The 20,364-nt window shown below is 40.8% G+C and overlaps 1 protein-coding gene across 6 annotated transcripts in view; it reads left to right on the forward strand.

The window, feature by feature from the left end:
* The first annotated feature begins 6,942 nt into the window (after nucleotides 1-6,942).
* The window catches only part of LOC106561286 (casein kinase I), a 62,796-nt gene continuing 49,374 nt past the window's right edge, over nucleotides 6,943-20,364 (forward strand). For 4 of the 6 annotated variants that reach the window (XM_014125072.3, XM_014125073.3, XM_014125071.3 and 1 more), the window contains exons 1-3: nucleotides 6,943-7,127; nucleotides 15,236-15,570; nucleotides 19,529-19,569. In XM_014125072.3, the coding sequence (XP_013980547.1) occupies nucleotides 15,393-15,570; nucleotides 19,529-19,569 (219 nt within the window). In that variant the 5' untranslated portion in view covers nucleotides 6,943-7,127; nucleotides 15,236-15,392. The remainder of the gene's footprint in view (nucleotides 7,128-15,235; nucleotides 15,571-19,528; nucleotides 19,570-20,364) is intronic. The other 2 variants (XM_014125068.3, XM_014125070.3) reach the window with 1 other exon arrangement.

Consider the following 20,364-nt stretch of genomic DNA (forward strand, 5'->3'; position numbering starts at 1 on the left):
AGGCTCATGTACTTTGGCGTGAAGTGGTCAAATTAGCGCTCTATTTTCATTTTTGACCTTTAATCCCAGAAAAATGGCCTTAACTGAAAAAGCGTTGAGGCCTCCACTCCATCTTGTTCGGGGCCAACTGCCCATTATGCCAAACCTATGCTCACCAAGTTTCATATTCAAAGTCTTTTCCGTTTAGGAGAAAAGGCCACGTCGTGATTGGTGATGTTTTGTACATTTGCAATATGATTCCATTCGCCCTCTGGTGGTATTTTCCCGGGACAGATGAAAAATGACAAAAATGTGAAAATTTTATAAAACGCAAACCGAATGTCCGAGAGACTTCGTTCGATGACTTCCCGGAAGATCCAGCCCCGGTGCACGGCCCGCCGCCGTCCGTGAATTTTACAAACGTTCTCAGACGTCTAGTAAGGGACCGTACATTTGCAATATGGAGTTTCTCATCAATCATACAGCAAATGCTGAAATGTGCCCTTCTCTATGAAAAGGGAGCTATGGATAACTAAAAGAAGGAAGAAGTGGGAGTTTTGCTTGATTTGGAAATGTACTTATTTTTTTGTGGATTAAGTTTCACTATTACGTATGGATTTTTTGGGGGGGGGATTTCACATCGTCCAGTTGGTGACGGCAATACACCTTTTTTGGTTGTAGTCCGCCATAAAACCCACAGAAAAAGAAGAAATGGTGGCAATCGTTTTTCCACCATTCATTTTTCCCCATAGGGAATTTTACAAACACTTAAAATAAGCGTTGTGTTTTGTGTAGGCTTACCCTGGCGGGATGTTTTGATAACCATGTAAATCTCTCTCGGACAAGGTCTTTTATAAGGTTACACTCTCCTGGCAAATGTCTCGCAAAATCCTCCTGCTGTCCCGCATTTGGGTATTTTTTAAAAGTGGTCACCCTAGTACAGGGCTGTCAAACTCATTCCATGGAGGGCCTAGTGTCAGCTGTTTTTTGTTTTTTTCCCTCTCAATTAAGACCTAGACAACCAGGTGAGGGGAGTTCCTTACTAATTAGTGACCTTAATTCATGAATTAAGTACAAGGGAGGAGCGAAAACCTGCAGACAATCTGCCATCTGTGGAAAGGATTAGATTAACCTGCACGCTGTCAATCAGGGCTCTCCAACCCAGTTCCTGAAGAGCTAGGTTTTCGCTCCAACCCTAATTAGAATCAGGTGTGCTAGATAACTAGCTTGTTGATTATCTAAATCAGATTACTTACAACCAGCGGTGAGGTGAAAGTAAGGAAGTATGGTCCCTTACTGCATCCCTACAAAATAAATATTGTGGGTATGCTGTACTGGTAAAACATCAGCCTATCACAATAATGAAAACAAAATGTCAAGAAAACTGAAGGCTATTACATCATTATTTATCATTATCATGTGTCAGAGACATGAGAAATTAGCTAATACTTGAAAACGGGTGGTAAGCCTGTAGCCTACACTCCAAAATGCGATTGTGCTATGAGAACACTGACATTTTGCCAAGGCAGAGATGATTGTCTGAGGCGCGCAGACAGCAGTGGCGGCATTAATTCTGGCATAATGTCAATCGCCAAATACGTTTTGGTCTTTTCTGTAACAGATGTCTCTTTCCATTCACCACTGTTTGGAGGCTGGAAATATGTTGCGAGTGGATGAACTTGCACTGTAAAAAATTCCATGTAATTTTACAGTAAATATTATACAGTAGTCTTACTGTAATCATAATACAACAATTTACTGGATTTTTTGTTCAATCATCCACACAATTTCTGTGAAATAACAGTATTTTGCTGTATTCTATTTACAGTAAAAATGTGTAATTTGATATTTACTATATTTTTACTGCAACTTAGTTAGCAGTAAGTTACTGTAGATTCACAGGATAAATAATACAGTAAACTCTTGTAATTTATTACATTTACTGTAATTTTAATGCTACTCAGTTGCCAGTGAATTACTATAATTTCACAGGATTAATACTACAGTAAAATCTTGTACATTTAAAAAAAAAAGACCATATTTTACCATAGTGCACAGTTTGACTAGGCTACTGATATTGCCAGGGGTTGTTCAGCATGCAAAATGACTGTCAACACAGTTCCATGCTTAGTTTGAAGAAGAGGGGAAAAAAAGTGAACCGGCGATTTGTAATGTTTGAATTGATTTTCTGACCGACGAATGCTACATTTGGACTGGTTTGGGGTCCTGCAGACCAATGAACTTGTATCTTAAACATTTGAACCGGGGTTACATCCCTAATAACCAGTGTAGAAACATACCAATAAAGTCATTCTTCAACAACACCGCCTAGCCAACCTATAAGGGGTGAGGTGAAATGTTACAACTCGGTCTATCATCAAATCGAGGAATAGGAACGGAAGTGGTAAAAAAAAATGAGTGCCGGAACTGTTCCTGACAGCTCCTTGAACTGTTCCATCGGTTCACAGTCTATCGTCTTTTTCAAAAGGGTTAACACGTAGATTAATAGTGCCACGTTTTTTCTCCACAACTTTTCCAGACTTTCTGCTCATCACCTTCCCAGAAGCCACCTTGGAGGCCATGTGTGGACTGATGCCCATGAAGCCTCTAAAACAATAAAACAGAGAAAAAGAGGGAGAACAATTGAATAGATGTAAGCAATAGGTGTGTGCATTCATCAGAGACCCCGTCAGAAACTGCCTCTAGGTAGAGGTCGAGTTGGTGTAAGAGGCCTGGGTAGGTGTAATTAATATATGGAATTAATGTCTGTCTGGCCTATCAGAGAGCAAGGTGGAGCTACAACCACAATTCCTAAAACCAATGAAATGCCTAAAACCATATATCAACACCATCCATGCAGGGTACACTGCTGCACAAATCCTGAACACTTCTGAATCACAGTACTAAACCCCACTATCTGCAAGTTAGTGAATAGGAGGCCCAGTATGCTGCCTACAGCTATATACAGTGCATTCAGAAAATATTCAGACCCTTCCCCTTTTCCACATTTTGTTACGTTACAGCCTTATTTTAAAATGGATTAAATAAAAAATGTTCCTCATCAATCTACACACAATACCCTATATTGATGAAGTGAAAACAGGTTTTTAGATATTTTTGCACATTTATTACAAATAAAAAACAGATACCATATTTACATAAGTATTCAGACCCTTTGCTATGAGACTCGAAATTGAGCTCCGGTGCATCCTGTTTCCATTGATCATCCTTGAGAGGTTTCTACAACTTGATAGGTCCACTTGTAATAAATTCAATTGATTGGTCATGATTTGGAAAGGCACACACCTGTCTATATAAGGTCACAAAGTTGACAGTGCATGTCAGAGCAAAAACCAAGCCATGAAGTCAAAGAAATTGTCCGTAGAGCTCCGAGACAGGATTGTGTCGAGGAACAGATCTGGGGAAGGGTACAATAAACCTGTTTTTGCTTTGTCATTATGGGGTATTGTGTGTAGATTGATGAGGGGAAAAAACCATTTAATCCCTTTTAGAATAAGGCTGTAACTTAACAAAATGTAAGGCTGTAACTTAACAAAAAAGTCAAGGGGTCTGAATACTTTCAGAATACACTGTATAAGGCATTTACACAGGCAGTCCAATTCTGATCTTTTGCCCAATGATTGGCAGAAGTGCTGATCTGATTTGTCTGTGTAAACCAAACATAAATGAGTTAGCTTGAGTCTTAGATTACCTTTGAACAAACTCAAGTGTGCATGAGGCCTCCTCCAGCTAGTGTAGATTGAAGTTATAGTAGCTTGCGAAGAGCGTAGCCATCCCATTCACAAAGTTGGTATGTGACCCCATGACCACCTGTCCTTCAATGGACAGCATCCAGGCTGTGGGTTTCATCAACATCTCTCCTGAAATATATAATCTTTCCAATATATACATTTTTACACTAACCACCCCTCTCATATTTAGCTCGTCAATGGGTGCTGTTGGAGAGATGCAGCACTGTGGTGCTCCACCAACGTTCCATCAAATTCATTTAACATAAATTATGGAGCGTTATTTCTCAAAAATGTTGTCACAAATGTGTTTACATCTCTGTTAGTGAGCATTTCTCCTTTTCCAAGATAATCCATCCACCCAACAGGTGTGGTATATCAAGATGCTGATTAAACAGCATGATCATTACACAGGTGCACTTTTGTGCAGGGGACAATAAAGGCCACTTCAGAATGTGCAGTTTTGTTTCACAACACAATGCCACAGATGTCTCAAGTTTTGAGAGAGTGGGCAATTGGCATGCTGACTGCAGGAATTTTCACCCGAGCTGTTGCCAGAGAATTGAATGTTCATTTCTTTACCTCCAATGTCGTTTTAGAGAATTTGGCAGTACGTCCAACCAGCCTCACAACCGCAGACCACGTGTATGGCGTTGGTTGGGCGAGCGGTTTGCTGATGTAAACGTTGTGAACAGGGTGCCCCATGGTGGCGGTGGGGTTATGGTAGGGGCAGGCAGGCATAAGCTACGGACAATGAACACAATTGCTTTTTATCAATGGCATTTTTAATGCACAGAGATACCATGACGTGATCCTGAGGCCCATTGTCGTGCCATTCATCCGCCGCCATCACCTCATGTTTCAGCATGATAATGCACACCCCATGTCGCAAGGATCTGTACACAATTCCTGGAAGCTGAAAATGTCCCAGTTCTTCAATGGCCTGCATACTCACTAGACATGTCACCCATTGAACAGGTTTGGGATGCTCTGGATGGACATGTAAGACAGCGTTTTCCAGTTTCCGCCAATATCCAGAAACTTCACACAGCTATTGAAGAGGAGTGGGACAACATTCCACAGGCCACAATCAACAGCCTGATCAACTCTATGCGAAAGAGATGTGTTGCGCTGCATGAGACAAATGGTAGTCACATCAGATCCACGCCTCTACCTTTTTTATGGTATCTGTGACCAACAGATGCATATCTGTATTCCCAGTCATGTGAAATCCATAGATTAAGGCAATAATGAAGTTATTTCAATTCACTGATTTCCTTATATGAACTGTAACTCAGTAAATGCTTGGAAATTATGGGATGTTGCGTTTAGATTTTTGTTCAGTATAAAAAGGCAAGCGGGCAAACAATAGCTTTGGAGCGGCTGAGGCATAATCAAAGAGAGGTGGACAGCAAATGGTGCTGAATTTAATTGATTTAGACAATTGTCTTCATTTTTATTTGACTTCACTCACAACAAGAGGGCTATACTGGAGCCTATTTCTTCCTATTAAAGAAAATAAAAGAGGCCTACCTCTTGACAGACCCAATTATGCTATCCATAGATTTGTCGGTATAACCAAATCGACCAAAACTGTCTTTATGCACTCCTTAAATACCTTTATGCCTGGGAAGGGCTTGGTGTGTTTGGTTAAAACCAGGGCTCAAATTGAGTGAAGAAAATGGCAAAATTTATACACATTTTTAGCTTTACATTTTGAAATAAATAAAAAATATCCAGATAAGCATTGTTATAACACTTAACTTCGTGATGCATTATTCTAGAAACCAGCTTTAAAATTCGCACAAAATACGTGACTCATGCATATGGGGATATATTGATTTCTCGCTATGACATTCTGAAGCTGAGCTGCAGCTTTCAATATTAGAGGAAAAATGTACTTTGCTATTGAGCTTTTTACTTTCTGAAAAGTGAAAATGTTTAATCCCAGGCAGTTTATAGGGAAACACTTTTGTTGTTAGGTTAAACAATGGACGAGTAGCCAGCAGTTGAAGCTTAAATTGTTCTGCCTTGGTGGAACCTCTGTCTGGGAGGAAAGATAACTTTTGAAAGTGCCATGTTAAGATTTATAAGGATGTCTAATATTTAATTATTTGAAAACTGCAAACGTTTCGTTGCAAACAAGACACTGATTTGACATTGGAGAAATATGCATATTTCTCCGTCAATTCTTGCCTGAAACTTCTATTTTCATTATCCACCTTTCTTTTGAGACTTTTTCATAGTACATTTTCTCTTGATTGCAAATAATCAATGCACAAAGAAATGTAAAACTAATTTAAGAGACATTGGTGATTTTATCAAGTGTAATCAGTTCGAAAATATTAGGATGTGTTATTGACATGATTATATAGCCTACTAACCAGATGTGTAAAAAAAAAAAAAAAGTGTTTAATTTGCCAATGAATTGGGCCACTATTATATTCTGTTCTGTCGACTATTAGCTGACAAAAAAATTGACCCGAAGCCAAACCTATGACCGACTGCTGTTGTACACTAGCCTATTCTCGTTTAGCAGGGGTAGGAGGGGGTGGCCATTTTTTGTCTCGCTTAAAGCGGCAGAAAGTCCAGGGCACATATATTTTTTTGGTGCAGGTGCGTGGGAGGTCACATACCGAGAAGAAATGAAATCTTCTTCACCCCTGTTTACAACTCTGGTTGAAGCCAACATTTACACGAGGGTAGCTCTCCAGGAACAGGGTCAGAGAGCCCTGGTACATGATGAGATTATTATGGATAAGAGCAGGAATGTTTTGTATTTGTCAAGCATCGATCATCATGTCACCAGAATAAGACCCTCGGCATTTATTGGAAAGGAGCATCAAGCTCATACCGTGCACTTTCACCACCCTGTGAAGTTCATCCAAATGTGCTTAATCTGTAGCCTAACAAACTGCATGGTCTCCCTTGTCGTAGTGGGAGGACCACACAATAAGTCATCGTGTAACTCCCAAATTTACATCGATATGATTGTTATTATAGGCTATCAATAATTGCGCATAAAGGCGTTTCTACCGCCATTTCTCGCATAATTAATTTGACAACGCAAAAATATCCCACCATGTCGAAACCACAAAATATCTGTTAGCATTTATACAATTGTACCAAACCGCCATACAAAAACTCCGCACTTGGTTTTATTTTCGTAGACAGATTTTGGGCGGAGTAAAATCTCTCGCTTCGCCTCTTCCTTCCTTTCTGGTTTGGATCAACACTTCCGGAACATTTTCATATCAGTGGAGGCGAACTGAACAGGGCTCTGGGAGGCATAGCTTGACATAACCTTTGCCAAATTGACATCTCGACCTTGTTTCTGGCGGAATTGTCACTACACAAACGGAAAATAAATGAGTAAATGCACCCAGGATCACATTGAAAGTAAGTTGATATTTTCACAAACCTCGCAAGCTAACATTGACTAATAGCTAAAGCTAGCCGCTGCTATTCTGAACGACGCCGGCTAGGCTAGGTTTAGCAGCTAGCTTGTTAACAACTTAATGGCCTGAACTAAAGACAGTGTCTGGACAATTAGCTACCTTTAGCCAGCTAGCTAACGAACTACCTAGACAACATTTTGACCACACAGGGAGTGCATCTTGGTTTCACTGTTTTGTTTATGTTTGGTGCCGACAGTGCATTGGGATTGGGAGTGGTTGGTGTTTGTTGCCAGTCAAGTGCGAGTTTCCGTCATTAGTTAATTAACTAACTAGTTATATAGTTTATGGGCTAATAGTTAACATTAAGGATTCGTTTTATGTTCTAATAAGTAAAACGGAGAGTCGCTAGTTTATCATAAGTAACGTTAGCTAATGTAAGCTAGCTACAGTAAGTTAGGTCCAGTATCTGTCTCGTTACTCAAAACCTTGTCAGAACCAAAGTAGCCAGGTGTCTGAGTTGAGCATTTCAGCTAAACAATATTCGTCTTTCCAGCTAACTAATCGAACCCTTCCTGAAGTAGTATGCAACCTACGTTCGCTAACTGGCTATGCTATCTATATCATATTAACGGTATGGTCCTTGATCCTGTCCAGAAGTTAGGGGTCCAAGTAGTTGAGGCTCGTCATAAAATGTACAATAACTTTTCAATGGCTTGTCCAGGTGGCCTAGCCACATCCTCCTTCAAGATGTGACGCTTATAATAGAGGCTATCTCGTGAAATAACTTTAAGTAAGAATTTGGTAAAAAATAATTCTAGTTTAATCTACTCTACAGGTTCGTTGAGGTGTTGGTCCTGTTTGGGTTGGAATTTAAGACAATGTTAACAGGGAAGTATCAGGCTATAACAAGTTGACGATCTACGGAACCCAGGACTCCTTGGAAAACAGTGGCTGAATTGTTACTGAGTGGGCTATCCTGGCTAAATAAATAAAATGAAATTATGAAATGAGTCGAAAAAAGTCAGTCCCATCGCCTGCAGTACCTGCGGTGTGTTACAGGGACCCCCTGCCAGCAGTCTTAACCAATTCAACATGTAGAATCGTGGACGGTTGTCGTCAATAGTTTCACACCCTTCACCATGCCAATCCAAAACTAAACTAAAGCTTGGGCAGTATGTTCCAATGAGTCTTAAATATGAAGACAACCTAGTCAGCCCTACCCGATCAGATCGAACCTCCAGCAGCATAGTTAGCTAGCTTGCACTGGAGATTGATCAAATGATCCATTCAAAGCATGAAACTTTTTATTTTTTAACAACCTTTACTTGCTGATTCTTGACTTGGAAGGCACAGGTGTGGATTAACATTTTTTTTGTGGAATATTCTCTGGGTATCAGAGTTCCACCAACAACTGGAAACAGACATTTTATAAGACACCAGTTGCCTTCCACATCGAGAATGTAGAAAGTATCGACAAGTAGGCCAAAGGTTGGTTGAAAATAAATGTACCATGCGTTGAATGTACCATCGGATCTACCTTAAGTACATTGTACGCTAGTTAACTATGCTGCTTGGAGGTTTGATTCTGATCGGCTAGTCAGAGACCATCGGTGGCAGTCCTGCATCTTTCTGTAGCTTTGAAGAGATGATTTAACATTGCCAATTTTTTCCCCTGTTAATCTAGGCCTGTGGCCAGGTTGTTATATCCAGACAAAATTACTCCTGCTTTAAGTTTACTCTTGCAGACTTCCCAACCTTTCTGCCTGTGTTTCCAGTGTGTTAAACTTGGCGAGCAGGTGTTAATTTTTGTTTTTCTTCACTGCATGTTCTTGACTCCATGGTAACACAGGACTGTCCATGTTACATCACTGTGTAGCAGGGGTTTATCATAGCTGAATTTTTTTTGAAACGCTCTTTGTAACCCATAATGCTCTTTAGGCCTAACCTATATTCCAGAGCATACAGTAAGGTTTAAAATGACACCAAAACTTGCACTCTACCATCAGATACTGTCTTAAAGGAGCCCTGTGAAGGCTCAAATTGAACAGGACATTTCCATCTGTTAGAAAGGTATGAACAACCTGTTTGTATTTTTTATTATTAATTTGTCATAGTTTGAGCTGTCCATTGTGTAACGTTTGGCAACATAAGAACTTCACTCCATGACGGTGTGACATTGTTTCATTTGATTAAACACCGTGAATGGAAAGAATACACAGGTCTCTATAAAAATGAAGTTGTTAGCTATTCAGGTAGAGTGAGAATGCATTTGAAACACACACACATCAAACAACAACAGCAGTGTAGTGGCTACTGTGTCATTCCACACATTATAGTGTACCACATTATGATTCATAATACCCATAAAACCTAGCGGTCAAACAGGGAAATGGTTCTAATCGTTTTTTCACAATTCATGTTTCCCATAGGGGATTTTGGAAACACTTAAAATAAGGGCTGTGTTTTGTGTAGGCTTACCCTGGCGTAACGTTTTGATAACTGTGTAAATCTCTCTAGGACAAGGTGACTATTATCAATATATTTGCCTGTATTTACCTGCAATAAATGAAACGCTAATTAGCTGCTTATGTGGCTATCATAAAGAACTACAAATACCATGATGATCTGATCTAATGTTAGCTGAATGTAGTAATTAATAAATTGGTTAAGTCTCTTTAAATGGACAATTGACAATACCTGTTTGCAAAGGTGTCAGCTAGAGTTGATGTGCAGGACCTTGCAGGGATTTGTAGTCTTGCATCATGTCTACATTAATGCTAATTATCATTTTCGAATCAGAATAAAAAAGTTGAATATATTGATAAGTCACCATGTCCAAGAGGGATGAACATGGTTATCAAAATGTCATGCCAGGGTAAGCCTACATGAAACACCGCCCTTTAAGTTTTTGTAAAATCCCATATGGGAAAAATAAATGTTGGTTAAACGACTGGAACCATTTCCCTGTTTGACCTCTAGGTTTTATGCGTATTATGACACCTACACTGTGGGGCTCTATAGTAGGCTTAACCATGAAGTGGGCGAGGTGCACAGAGCTGGACTTCGCATAACAGCAGGAGCTATGCAGAACCGCTTCAAAAATGAGGAGAGATGGAGGGAGCGTTCCACTAGTTCTGAAGTGGGAATATGTGAGGGTGGTGTGACTGAGTCACTGCAGGCGTGAGACACACACAAACATTCTCTATTGAAACACCAGCCTTTGTCACAATGGCATGTAAAAGACCTGCCCCTGTACTTTTTTATTTGTCCTGCCTTAAGAAAAAACAGCCTATTTTCATTGGGCTGTAACTGGATTGAAGTGTAAAAACCCCTCTCCACAGCCTTGTCACTCCAAAGAACTAGTAAGGCATCAGTGAACCTGAAATTGAAATGAAATCCTAGAATGTCTTGAATTAGTGCACATGGAACATGACCACTCTGAAAACAATCCTTAAAGAAAAAGGCCTGTCAAACATACTGTAGGTCTAAATTCATTTTTTCCCATGATAATTTCCTCCAGTATTGGACTGTGTTCATGGCACTGCCTTTTTGCTAAAGTTCTCCTCCACATTACTGGCATTTCTTGTAGTGTAAATGGTCTGAAGTGTAGTAAACTGGAAGGAGAGGAGATATAATAGTGTCTTGTTCATCTCGTCTTTGTAACGGTTTATATCCGCCTCCCCTCACTTGACTGGTGAATCCCATCTCAAACTTTTACAGGTTTCAATTATTCATGAAGCCCCTCTATGCCGAGTGCCTTTGTCTGATATTACGTCCATTCTCTGTGACCCCAGGTCTGATTGGATGCTGCACGTCAAGGGTTATTTGCACTGATTTGATCGATGTGCCAGACTAACTCGTTTCCATCAATACTCTTCATGGACAATGGAGGGAAAATGCTTTGCTGGGCAGTCACTGTCAGATGCAGTCTGAGCACGCAGATAGGTTTAGCTTGAGAAAAGGGTCTCCTAACCAGCCTTGTAACAAACTATGGCCCTAGTGAAACAGTCAAATGTTTGAAGGTCTTGCATCTAGGGTGCAGGAAGCACAGAACTGTCTTTGTCTTTTGATAGCCATCTCACAGTGACTGCTCCCCCCCCCCCCCCCCCCCCCTTCTATCACTTCTCTGCAAATAGAAACGCTTTGATCCAAGCGCAGGACATCTCTCATAGGAAGCTGGCCTAATTTGTGAGATCCCATGTCACTCAGCTGAATAACAAAACCATATTGTGGTGTACATTGACATATCCCTAGCACCAAGGCCCTCTCCTGCCATTGTCAGAGGGAGATGGAGCAGACAATTGTAGGAAATGAAGGGGGATCTGAAGACATTGACTTTCTTCCATGACTTTCTTTAATTAATTATTAACCAAACGCTTAATGTTTTCTGCAGGTTAGTGAGACCTGTCCTGCTATGTTTCATTTCGGTCTAGTAGTGGCAAATATATCATATACCGTCATGATTACTGAGGCTAGGTCAATTCCCCAAAATGTGTGATGTAGTCTAATTTCTTAATGTATGGGAAATAATTGATTCACCTAGTATGTAGGCCTATCCACTATAATGGTTGTAGTTAATAGCCTAAACTCTCACTGTGTAGATAGTACAGTATATAGGTAGCCTACATATGCCTATTAGTTACAAATATGGTATATTTTCTAAAAGGTCACATTTTAATAATGTTTGTGACTATATTCATGGCAGTAATATCCCTCACATTAGTGCCAAGGTCCTGTAAGTTTGCCTCCACAGACCAAAAAAACACAGGGTCTGTGTCACTTTGACAAGGTCACTAGTGCATATATTTAGAACACAGTTCCTGGTTTGTAGCTTGTTGTCAAGGTGCACGATCTACAGTTGAATGCTAAGGCTAATGTTTACAGCATTAAAGAAATCCTATTCATTATGAGCCAAAGTGCAGTTTGAAACTGCACTTATCTCTGGAGAAGCAAGACTTAAATGGAAAATGAATAAGAACAGGAAACACAATGATTCGTAACAAATGTGAGATTTTCAGCTTAAACATTTTAAACTCTTCAAATCAAAATGTATTTGTCACATAAACATATTGAGCAGATGTTATTGCGGGTGTAGCGACACGCTTGTATTCCTAGCTCCAACAGTGCAGTAGTATCTAAAAACAATACACATGAATTAAGAAATATATAAATATTGGATTGAGCAAAGTCGGAGTGGCATTGACTAAAGTAGAATAGAATACAGTATATACATATGAGATGAGTAAAGCAGTATGTAAACATTATTGAAACATTAAAGTGACTAGTGTTCCCTTATTAAAGTGGCCAGTGATTCTAAGTCTGTATATAGGGCAGCAGCCTCTAAGGTGCAGGGTTGCGTAACCGGGTGGAAGCCGGCTAGTGATGGCTATTTAACAGTCTGATGGCCTTGAGATAGAAGCTGTTTTTCAGTCTCTCGGTCCCAACTTTGATGCACTTGTACTGACCTGTGATGTGTACGCCTAGGAACTTGAAGCTTTCCACCCTCTTCACTGCGTTCCCGTCAATGTGGATAGGGGCGTGCACCCTCTGCTCTTTCCTGAAGTCCACGATCAGCTCCTTTTGTTTTGAGTGAGAGGTTATTTTCCTGACACCACACTCTGAGAGCTCTCACCTCCTCCCGGTAGGCTGTCCTTGCCATTGTTAGTAATCAGGCCTACTACTGTTGCGTTGTCTGCAAACTTGATCAATGAGTTGAAGGCATGCGTGGCCACGCAGTCATGGGTGAATAGGGGGTACAGGAGGGGGCTGAGCACACACCCTTGTGGGGCCCCTGTGTTGAGGATCAGCGAAGTGGAGGTGTTGTTTCCTACCTTCACCACCTGGGGAAGGCCCATCAGGAAGTCCAGGACCCAGTTGCATACAGCGGGGTTCAGACCCGGGGCCTCAAGCTTAATGATGAGCTTTGGAGGGTACTATGGTTTTGAATGCTTAGCTCTATTCAATTAACAGCATTCTTACATAGGTATTCCTCTTGTCCAGATGAGATAGGGCAGTGTGATGGCAATTGCATCGTCTGTCGATCTATTGGGGCGGTAAGCAAATTGAAGTGGGTCTACGGTGTAAGGTAGAGCTGATATGATCCTTGACTAGCCTCTCAAAGCACTTCATGATGACAGAAGTGAGTGTTACGGGGCAATAGTCATTAGGTTCAGTTACCTTTCTTCCTGTACCCAAGAAAGCAATGGTGGACATCTTGAAGCAAGTGGGAACAGCAGACTGGGATAGGGAGTGATTGAATATGTCCGTAAACACTCCAGCCAGCTAGTCTGCGCATGCTCTGAGGACGCGGCTAGGGATGCCGTCTGGGCCGGCAGCCTTGCGAGGGTTAACACGCTTAAATGTCTTACTCACGTGGGCCACGGAGGAGAGCCCACAGCGGTGGCACTGTGTTATCCTCAATGCGGGCGAAATTGGTGTTTAGCTTGTCCGGAAGCAGACGTCGGTGTCCGACGTGGCTGGTTTCCCCTTTGTAGTCCGGGATTGTCTCTAGCCCCTGCCACATACGTCTCGTGTCTTAGCCGTTGAATTGCGACTCCACTTTGTCTCTATACTGACGTTTTGCCTGTTTGATTGCCTTACGGAGGGAATAACTACACTGTTTGTATTCGGCCATATTCCCAGTCACCTTTCCATGGTTAAATGCGGTGGTTCGCGCTTTCAGTTTTGTGCGAATGCTGCCGTCTATCTGCTGTTTCTGGTTTGGTTTGAGTAGGTTTTAAGTCACAGTGGGTACAACATCTCCTATATACTTCCTGATGAACTCCGTCACCATATCCGTGCATTCGTCAATGTTATTCTGAGGCTACCCGGAACATATCCCAGTCCGCGTGATCAAAACAGTCTTTACGCATGGATTCTGATTGGTCAGACCAGCGTTGAATAGACCTTAGCACAGGTACTTCCTGTTTGAATTTCTGCCGATAGGAAGGGAGTAGAAAAATAGAATCATGATGAGATTTGTAGAAGGGATGGCAGGGGAGGGCCTTGTAGGCATTTCGAAAAGTTGAGTAGCAGTGGTACAATATTTAACCAGCGTGAGTACAACAGTCAATGTGTTGGTTGAACTTCGGTAGCGTTTTCCTCAAAATTGCTTTGTTAAATCTGTTGTAATTGGCAACGACCACTGTTAATCGTGTTGCTGTTGCACAGTACCTCACCTCCCTGTCACTTCTGGCCAGTGTGTTACTGACATGCCAGTTTCACTGCTGCCAAATCAGTTAAGGTTTAATCATTTCAATTTTTAAGGGAGCTATTCATAAGGCCTGGTCTGCTGTGTTTGTGGTTCCCTGTGTTGTCATAAACCAACAGAGTCCCAAGCCACAGCCCTTGCATTGAATAGGGAGGTTAAGGGGACTGGCTACTAATGCTGCCACATCTCTCTCATTCCTCTTCATGACCTTGGCAAATTATCGCCAATCTGCACTGCCTCTGTACTTATGAGGTGGAATAAGATCAATTAAGCAAATACTGTCTTGGAGGAGGTTCCCCTAATAGCCACTACCAACAATCTCCTGGGGGGGCTGATAAAGTAGCCCCTGCATGTAATCTGAGATTTATGAGACTGATTTTGAATTTGGTAATATTTGTCTTGCGAGTTATATAATTCGTATCGAGATGGCTGTCAAACATGTTGTGAAGACAATTGATACTGTGGGAGTCATGACATTTATGGAGCCACTGCTTGAAATTTGCTAAATAAAGTATTACATTTTTGTGTGTGCAGAAAACAACAGGATAATAATATTGCAAACATGTAGCCCTAGGATAGGCCTAACACTTAGGCTACTTTACATGGGGCTATGTGAAAAACTTGTGGATAGTGCAGGATGGCACACATCTGAACTGTCCAGGAAGCTTGTCAGACTGGGGATTACCATGGGGCTCTGGGAAAAAGTATAAATTAAGGACTCCAGTGTAGATATACTCTGGTAAACAATATAGTTGAAGTGGTCAGAATGTTTTTTGTGGAGTTCTTTTATCCTGCAGTGGGGTTGTCATGGGTTATCAGTACCTAGTCATTGCATGGTTCATCTCAGCAGGACAATTAAATTAGACTATTTCTGACATTTCCTTTCCCCTCGTTTCCAGGATACCTGTGAAAGCTCTTGCTTCCCACCGAAATGTCAAGGTCACAGTGACAGGGGCGGGCGGTGGCAGAGCCCGTTGCCCCTTTGCCCAGCTGCAGAGCAGCCCCTGTCAGGGAGCACACCCTCCCATTCCAGTCCTCTGGGTGGCACCTTGAGCCATGGAGCACCCACGGGAGAAAGAGGGTGAGAGACCTGCACGCGGCAGCAAGGCAGGTCAGGGTCGCAGCGGGCATTCGCGCCCCTCGGGATCAGGCTCCTCCGGAGTGCTCATGGTGGGTCCCAACTTCCGTGTGGGCAAGAAGATCGGCTGTGGTAACTTTGGAGAGCTGAAGTTAGGTAAGAACAGCCTAACCCTTTAAATAATACATTTGGTATATTTTTAGGTGTTTGGAAATGATGATACAGTATATACTGGATGTATGAACATTTGTTTAAAGCTGAAAATATTGGGCCTTGACTATGTTCTACTCCTCTTGGAAATGTAAAACCTTGTTCACTGATATATTCCTAGTGCCCTCTTTTCACCCTCACTATCAAATTGTACATGGGGCTTAACTGTGTAAACTTTGTTAAACATACTGTTAATATTATCATATCTCGACATGATGATTCAAGTTGGATGCAATGACAGCATCATAATGAGTTCAGGCCCCAGCTAAACTGCCATGGCTGTAGACACCTGAATTGACACCCAGATTACATTGGCAGCGAATATGTATTTCATTTTCATTATGGATAATAACTTTGAGAGCTGAGTGTCTATCCCCCTGTACCTCCATCTAAGATATCTGGGTTGTCTAATGACTATCTTCTCCAGGTAGGACAGTGAGGAGCATTAAGCCATATGAAATGACTGAGCTATAGCCAGAGAACTCAAACTTTACTGTTTGTACTGAAATGGCTCTGTCCTGAAACTGGTTGAAAGACTAAGATTCTCCTTCCCTCTGCTCTGCTGCCGCCCACATGGAAAATAGTCCGGGAGGGGGTGGGCAAGAGAATGGCTCTTCTCTGGTATGCTCAAGGCATGTACTGCTGAAGTTCTGAGGCCTATTGTTTGCCTATGGCATTGTCACTCAGCATGAGTGTGGCTGGGTTCCATAGGCTCATCTACTCACTTTTGAGGGATTTAATAAAGGCCTTAACTCCTGACATTTAAAAAGCCTACTGGGTGCAAGACATCTTAACATTTTATGTAAATACTTAATGACTTAGGAGGGAGTTGTTATTCAGTCCTGTGTTGTCTTTTGACTAGATTTAATCACATTTTACTTTGTTATAGAACTGGGCGATATGGACAAAAATACATATTGTGAAACATTTCCTTAATTTATGTTATTATGATAAATGGAATGGTAAGTTTATAACATTAATGTGCACCAATTTTCTTTTTTTTAATGATCCTTTAAATTGCTACTACTAGTTTGATGGTTGTAACCATCAATTGTCCCTTTAACAATCACCCATATTAGCGAACTAATTTCAAACTTTGCATTTCACTAGTGTAGGCTACTTATCATAATGAACAATATCAGTTAATTTCCTGCGATAAGTGATCGGTATGGTCTGTGTCGATACATTTTTGGTTTATCGTCCTAACTCTACTTTGTTAATCAAGGGACCTCACAACAAATTGTTGGAATTTCAACAATGAACAATCTCAATGTTCAAATAGAGGATTGTATTTGTTATGAATAGAACATGTCACAAGGTGTCTTCATTGAGCTGGTGCTAACCATAAAATAAGCCTCCATGATGTGTATACTAAACCTTTGACATTTTTTTGTCAGGAATCTCAAAATATTAGTGGTCCATTTCACTTTATGTAGTATTTTAAGTAAAGTACTTGAATCCTACAATTATCAATGTTCTCCCACTGTCCTACGTATTCCCCCACACTTATACAAATATCATTGCACTGCTCTGCGCAGGATCATTGCATCCAAACACAAGCCTTGTTGTTCTCACTTTCCTACCTAGTGTCACACTGTTGGCGTCAGCACTTTCATTCTCAGCTTGCCCCGCAAACGTGCTGAATTTCACATGCCTGCAAGGGGATTTATGCTGCACTTCTCTCAGATGACACCTTTTGTATTGCAATATCACTTACAGCAGGGGTCGGCAAAAGGCAGCCCAGGGGAATTTTTTTGTGCCCCCCAAAGTAAAATAAATAGTTAAATTACGAAATCCCTCCTATTAATTTATCTAAAAATGAGTTTCATTCAGGAAATCTGTTGATGTATTCCCACGAATAAAAGAGACATACAGTGCCTTAAAGTATGCACCCCTTGACTTTTTCCACATTTAGTTGTTACAGCCTGAATTTAAAATGTATTAAATTGACTTATTTTTTTGTCACAGGCCTACACACAATACCCCATAATGTTAGTGGAATTGTTTTAAATGTTTTTATTATTAATTAACAAAGAAAAGCTGAAATGTCTTGTCAGTAAGTATTCAACCTCTTTGTTATGGCAAGCCTAAATAAGTTCAGGATTAAACATTTGCATAACAATTCACATAAGTTGCATGGACTCTGTATGCAATAATAGTTTTGAACGTGGTTTTTGAATGACTCATCTCTGTACCCCACACATACAATTATCTGTAAGGTCTCAGTTGAGCAGTACATTTCAAACACAGATTCAACCACAAAGACCAGGGAAGCAGACATTGAATATCCCTTTGAGCATGGTGAAGTTCTTAATTACACTTTGGATGATGTGTCAATACACCCAGTCACTACAAAGATACAGGTGTCCTTCCCAACTCAGTTGCAGGAGAGGAGGGAAAATGCTCAGGGATTTTCCCATGAGGCCAGTGGTGACTTTTAAACAGAGTTTAATGGCTGTGATGGGAGAGCTGAGGATGGCTCATCAACATTGTAGTTACTCCACAATACTAACCTAATTGACAGAGTTAAAAGGAAGACTGTACAGAATAACAATATTCTAAAACATGCATCCTGTTTGCAGTAAGGTATTGAAGTAAAACTGCAAAACATGTGGCAAAGAAATTAACTTTGTTCTGAATGCAAAGGGTTATGTTTGGGGCAAATCCAATACAACACATTACTGAGTACCACACTCCATATTTTCAAGCATACTGGTGGCTGCATCATGTTATGCTTTCCGTCAGACACTGGGAGATGAATTCAACTTTCAGCAGGACAATGACCTAAAACACAAGGCCAAATCTATACTGGAGTTGCTTTCCAAGAAGACAGTGAATGTTCCTGATTGACCGAGTTAGTTTTGACTTAAAGCTACTTGAAAATCTGTGGCAAGATCTGAAAATATTTGTTTTGCAATGATCAACAACCAATTTAACAGAGCTTGAATAATTTAGAAAATAATAATAATAGGGAAATGTCACACAGTCCAGGTGTCCAAAGCTCTTAGACTAACCCAGAAAGACTCACAGCTGTAATTGCTGCAAAAGGTGATTCTACAATTATTGACTCAGTGTGAATACTTATGTAAATTATATTTCTGCGTTTCAATTTCAGTAAATGTGAAAACTTTTCTAAATACATGTTTTCACTTTCATTGTGGGGTATTGTGATATTAAAAAATATTTAATCCTTTTTGAATTCAGGCAGTAACACAACAATGTGGAATAAGTCAGGGGGTATGAGTACTTAAGGCACTGTATGGGATCGTGTCTCAATGTAATCAAGGTATACAATTATGATTTTGATATACAATCTATTTTTGGGCTTAGTTGTGGTCCAATTTGCAGCCTGCAAATTGTTAGAATTATGTTCCTGCCCCCCGACCATCCTTTCAGCCAAAAATTGGCCCGCGGCTGAGTCTTGTTGCTTTCCCCTGACTTAGGAGAGAATGTATGCCTCGCTCACTCTATTACCATCAGAGACGGATCATTTGAGGAAAATAGAGGAAAAAATTACTTTGGCTTTGTTCATTCATTTGAAGTTGGTAGTTTTATGCAGGACATGCACCCAGTGGTAGGCTACACGTGATAGGGTTCACAAACTGCAATACATGGCATTGCACAATAGGCATATGCAGATGCCTAATGGTGCATTAGAGGCCCCTGGTTATTGTCCTCATTTCAACTGTCCAATTCGAACGTTGTATCGCCTCTGACTTTCCAGACGCTTTGTTCAGTCATCACTGTTATTTGTGAAGCATGTGTCTTCGAGACCTATGGGAGTTTAAATGGTTCCTTAAGACTCCTAAAATATTCCTTGGTGGCTGCACTGGATGGTGCCATCTCATCTGTTTCAAATAAGTTGTTTACCCAACCTTCTAATAACCTTTTTTTTGTTATCCAGGTAAAAACCTCTACACCAATGAGTATGTTGCAATAAAATTGGTAAGTATGGAGCCTTATTAGGGTTGGGCAGTATCCTGATTTTGATATTGTCCTTCTCTCACCACGGGATTTACGGTATTACTGGCTTAGTACACAAGGGAACTCCAAAAACACAAGATGAAGCCTATTGGGCATCTCTTACCAGAATGCTAACAAAATAAGCACAATAGCCAATTTCCACGTAGGCTGCTAGCTAAATATGCTAACGAGCGCAAACAAAAATAACTGAATTGCAAAGACAGGCAATCCAGCTCATAAAGTTATACATGTGTAGGTAGTAGCTACCGAATGTCTTTTTTGTTGAATTTGGACATTTGCAAGCCGATTTGAACGAGACATTGTGCAAATGAACATGCTTGTCTGAAGGAAGAACAGTACTGCCTCTGCATCAGCATGTCTACATGCTGTCTGAAGTCGCCAGAGTAATGGGCCTGTCTCCTCTGCTCGGAGAAGAAGGGGAGGAGCAGACGGGCCAAGAACGGACTGGAGAAAAAAAACAAGGAAATCAAGATGACAACAGTGGCAGCTGTACAATAACTTATCCAAAGGGCTTTGACTTTTCAAACATGGCAGAAAGCTAACACAATATGATGCCCCGTCACCTTATTAATTCAGTCACTTACTAAGATAACACGACCCCTGAGTTGAACTTGCTAACGCAGAGTTCTGCGTTTTTTCATGCAGGAAAAATATATAAAACGCATAACATATCTTGCTGCATTTTGTAAGCATAGACCTAAAATACTACTTGTAATTTCTGCTCGGCATCCGACTAATTCTGTGCTTCAGTTGCGC

The sequence above is a fragment of the Salmo salar genome, chromosome 10, assembly GCF_965601325.2.
Source record: "Salmo salar chromosome 10, fSalSal1, whole genome shotgun sequence".
Classification (NCBI taxonomy): domain Eukaryota; kingdom Metazoa; phylum Chordata; class Actinopteri; order Salmoniformes; family Salmonidae; genus Salmo; species Salmo salar.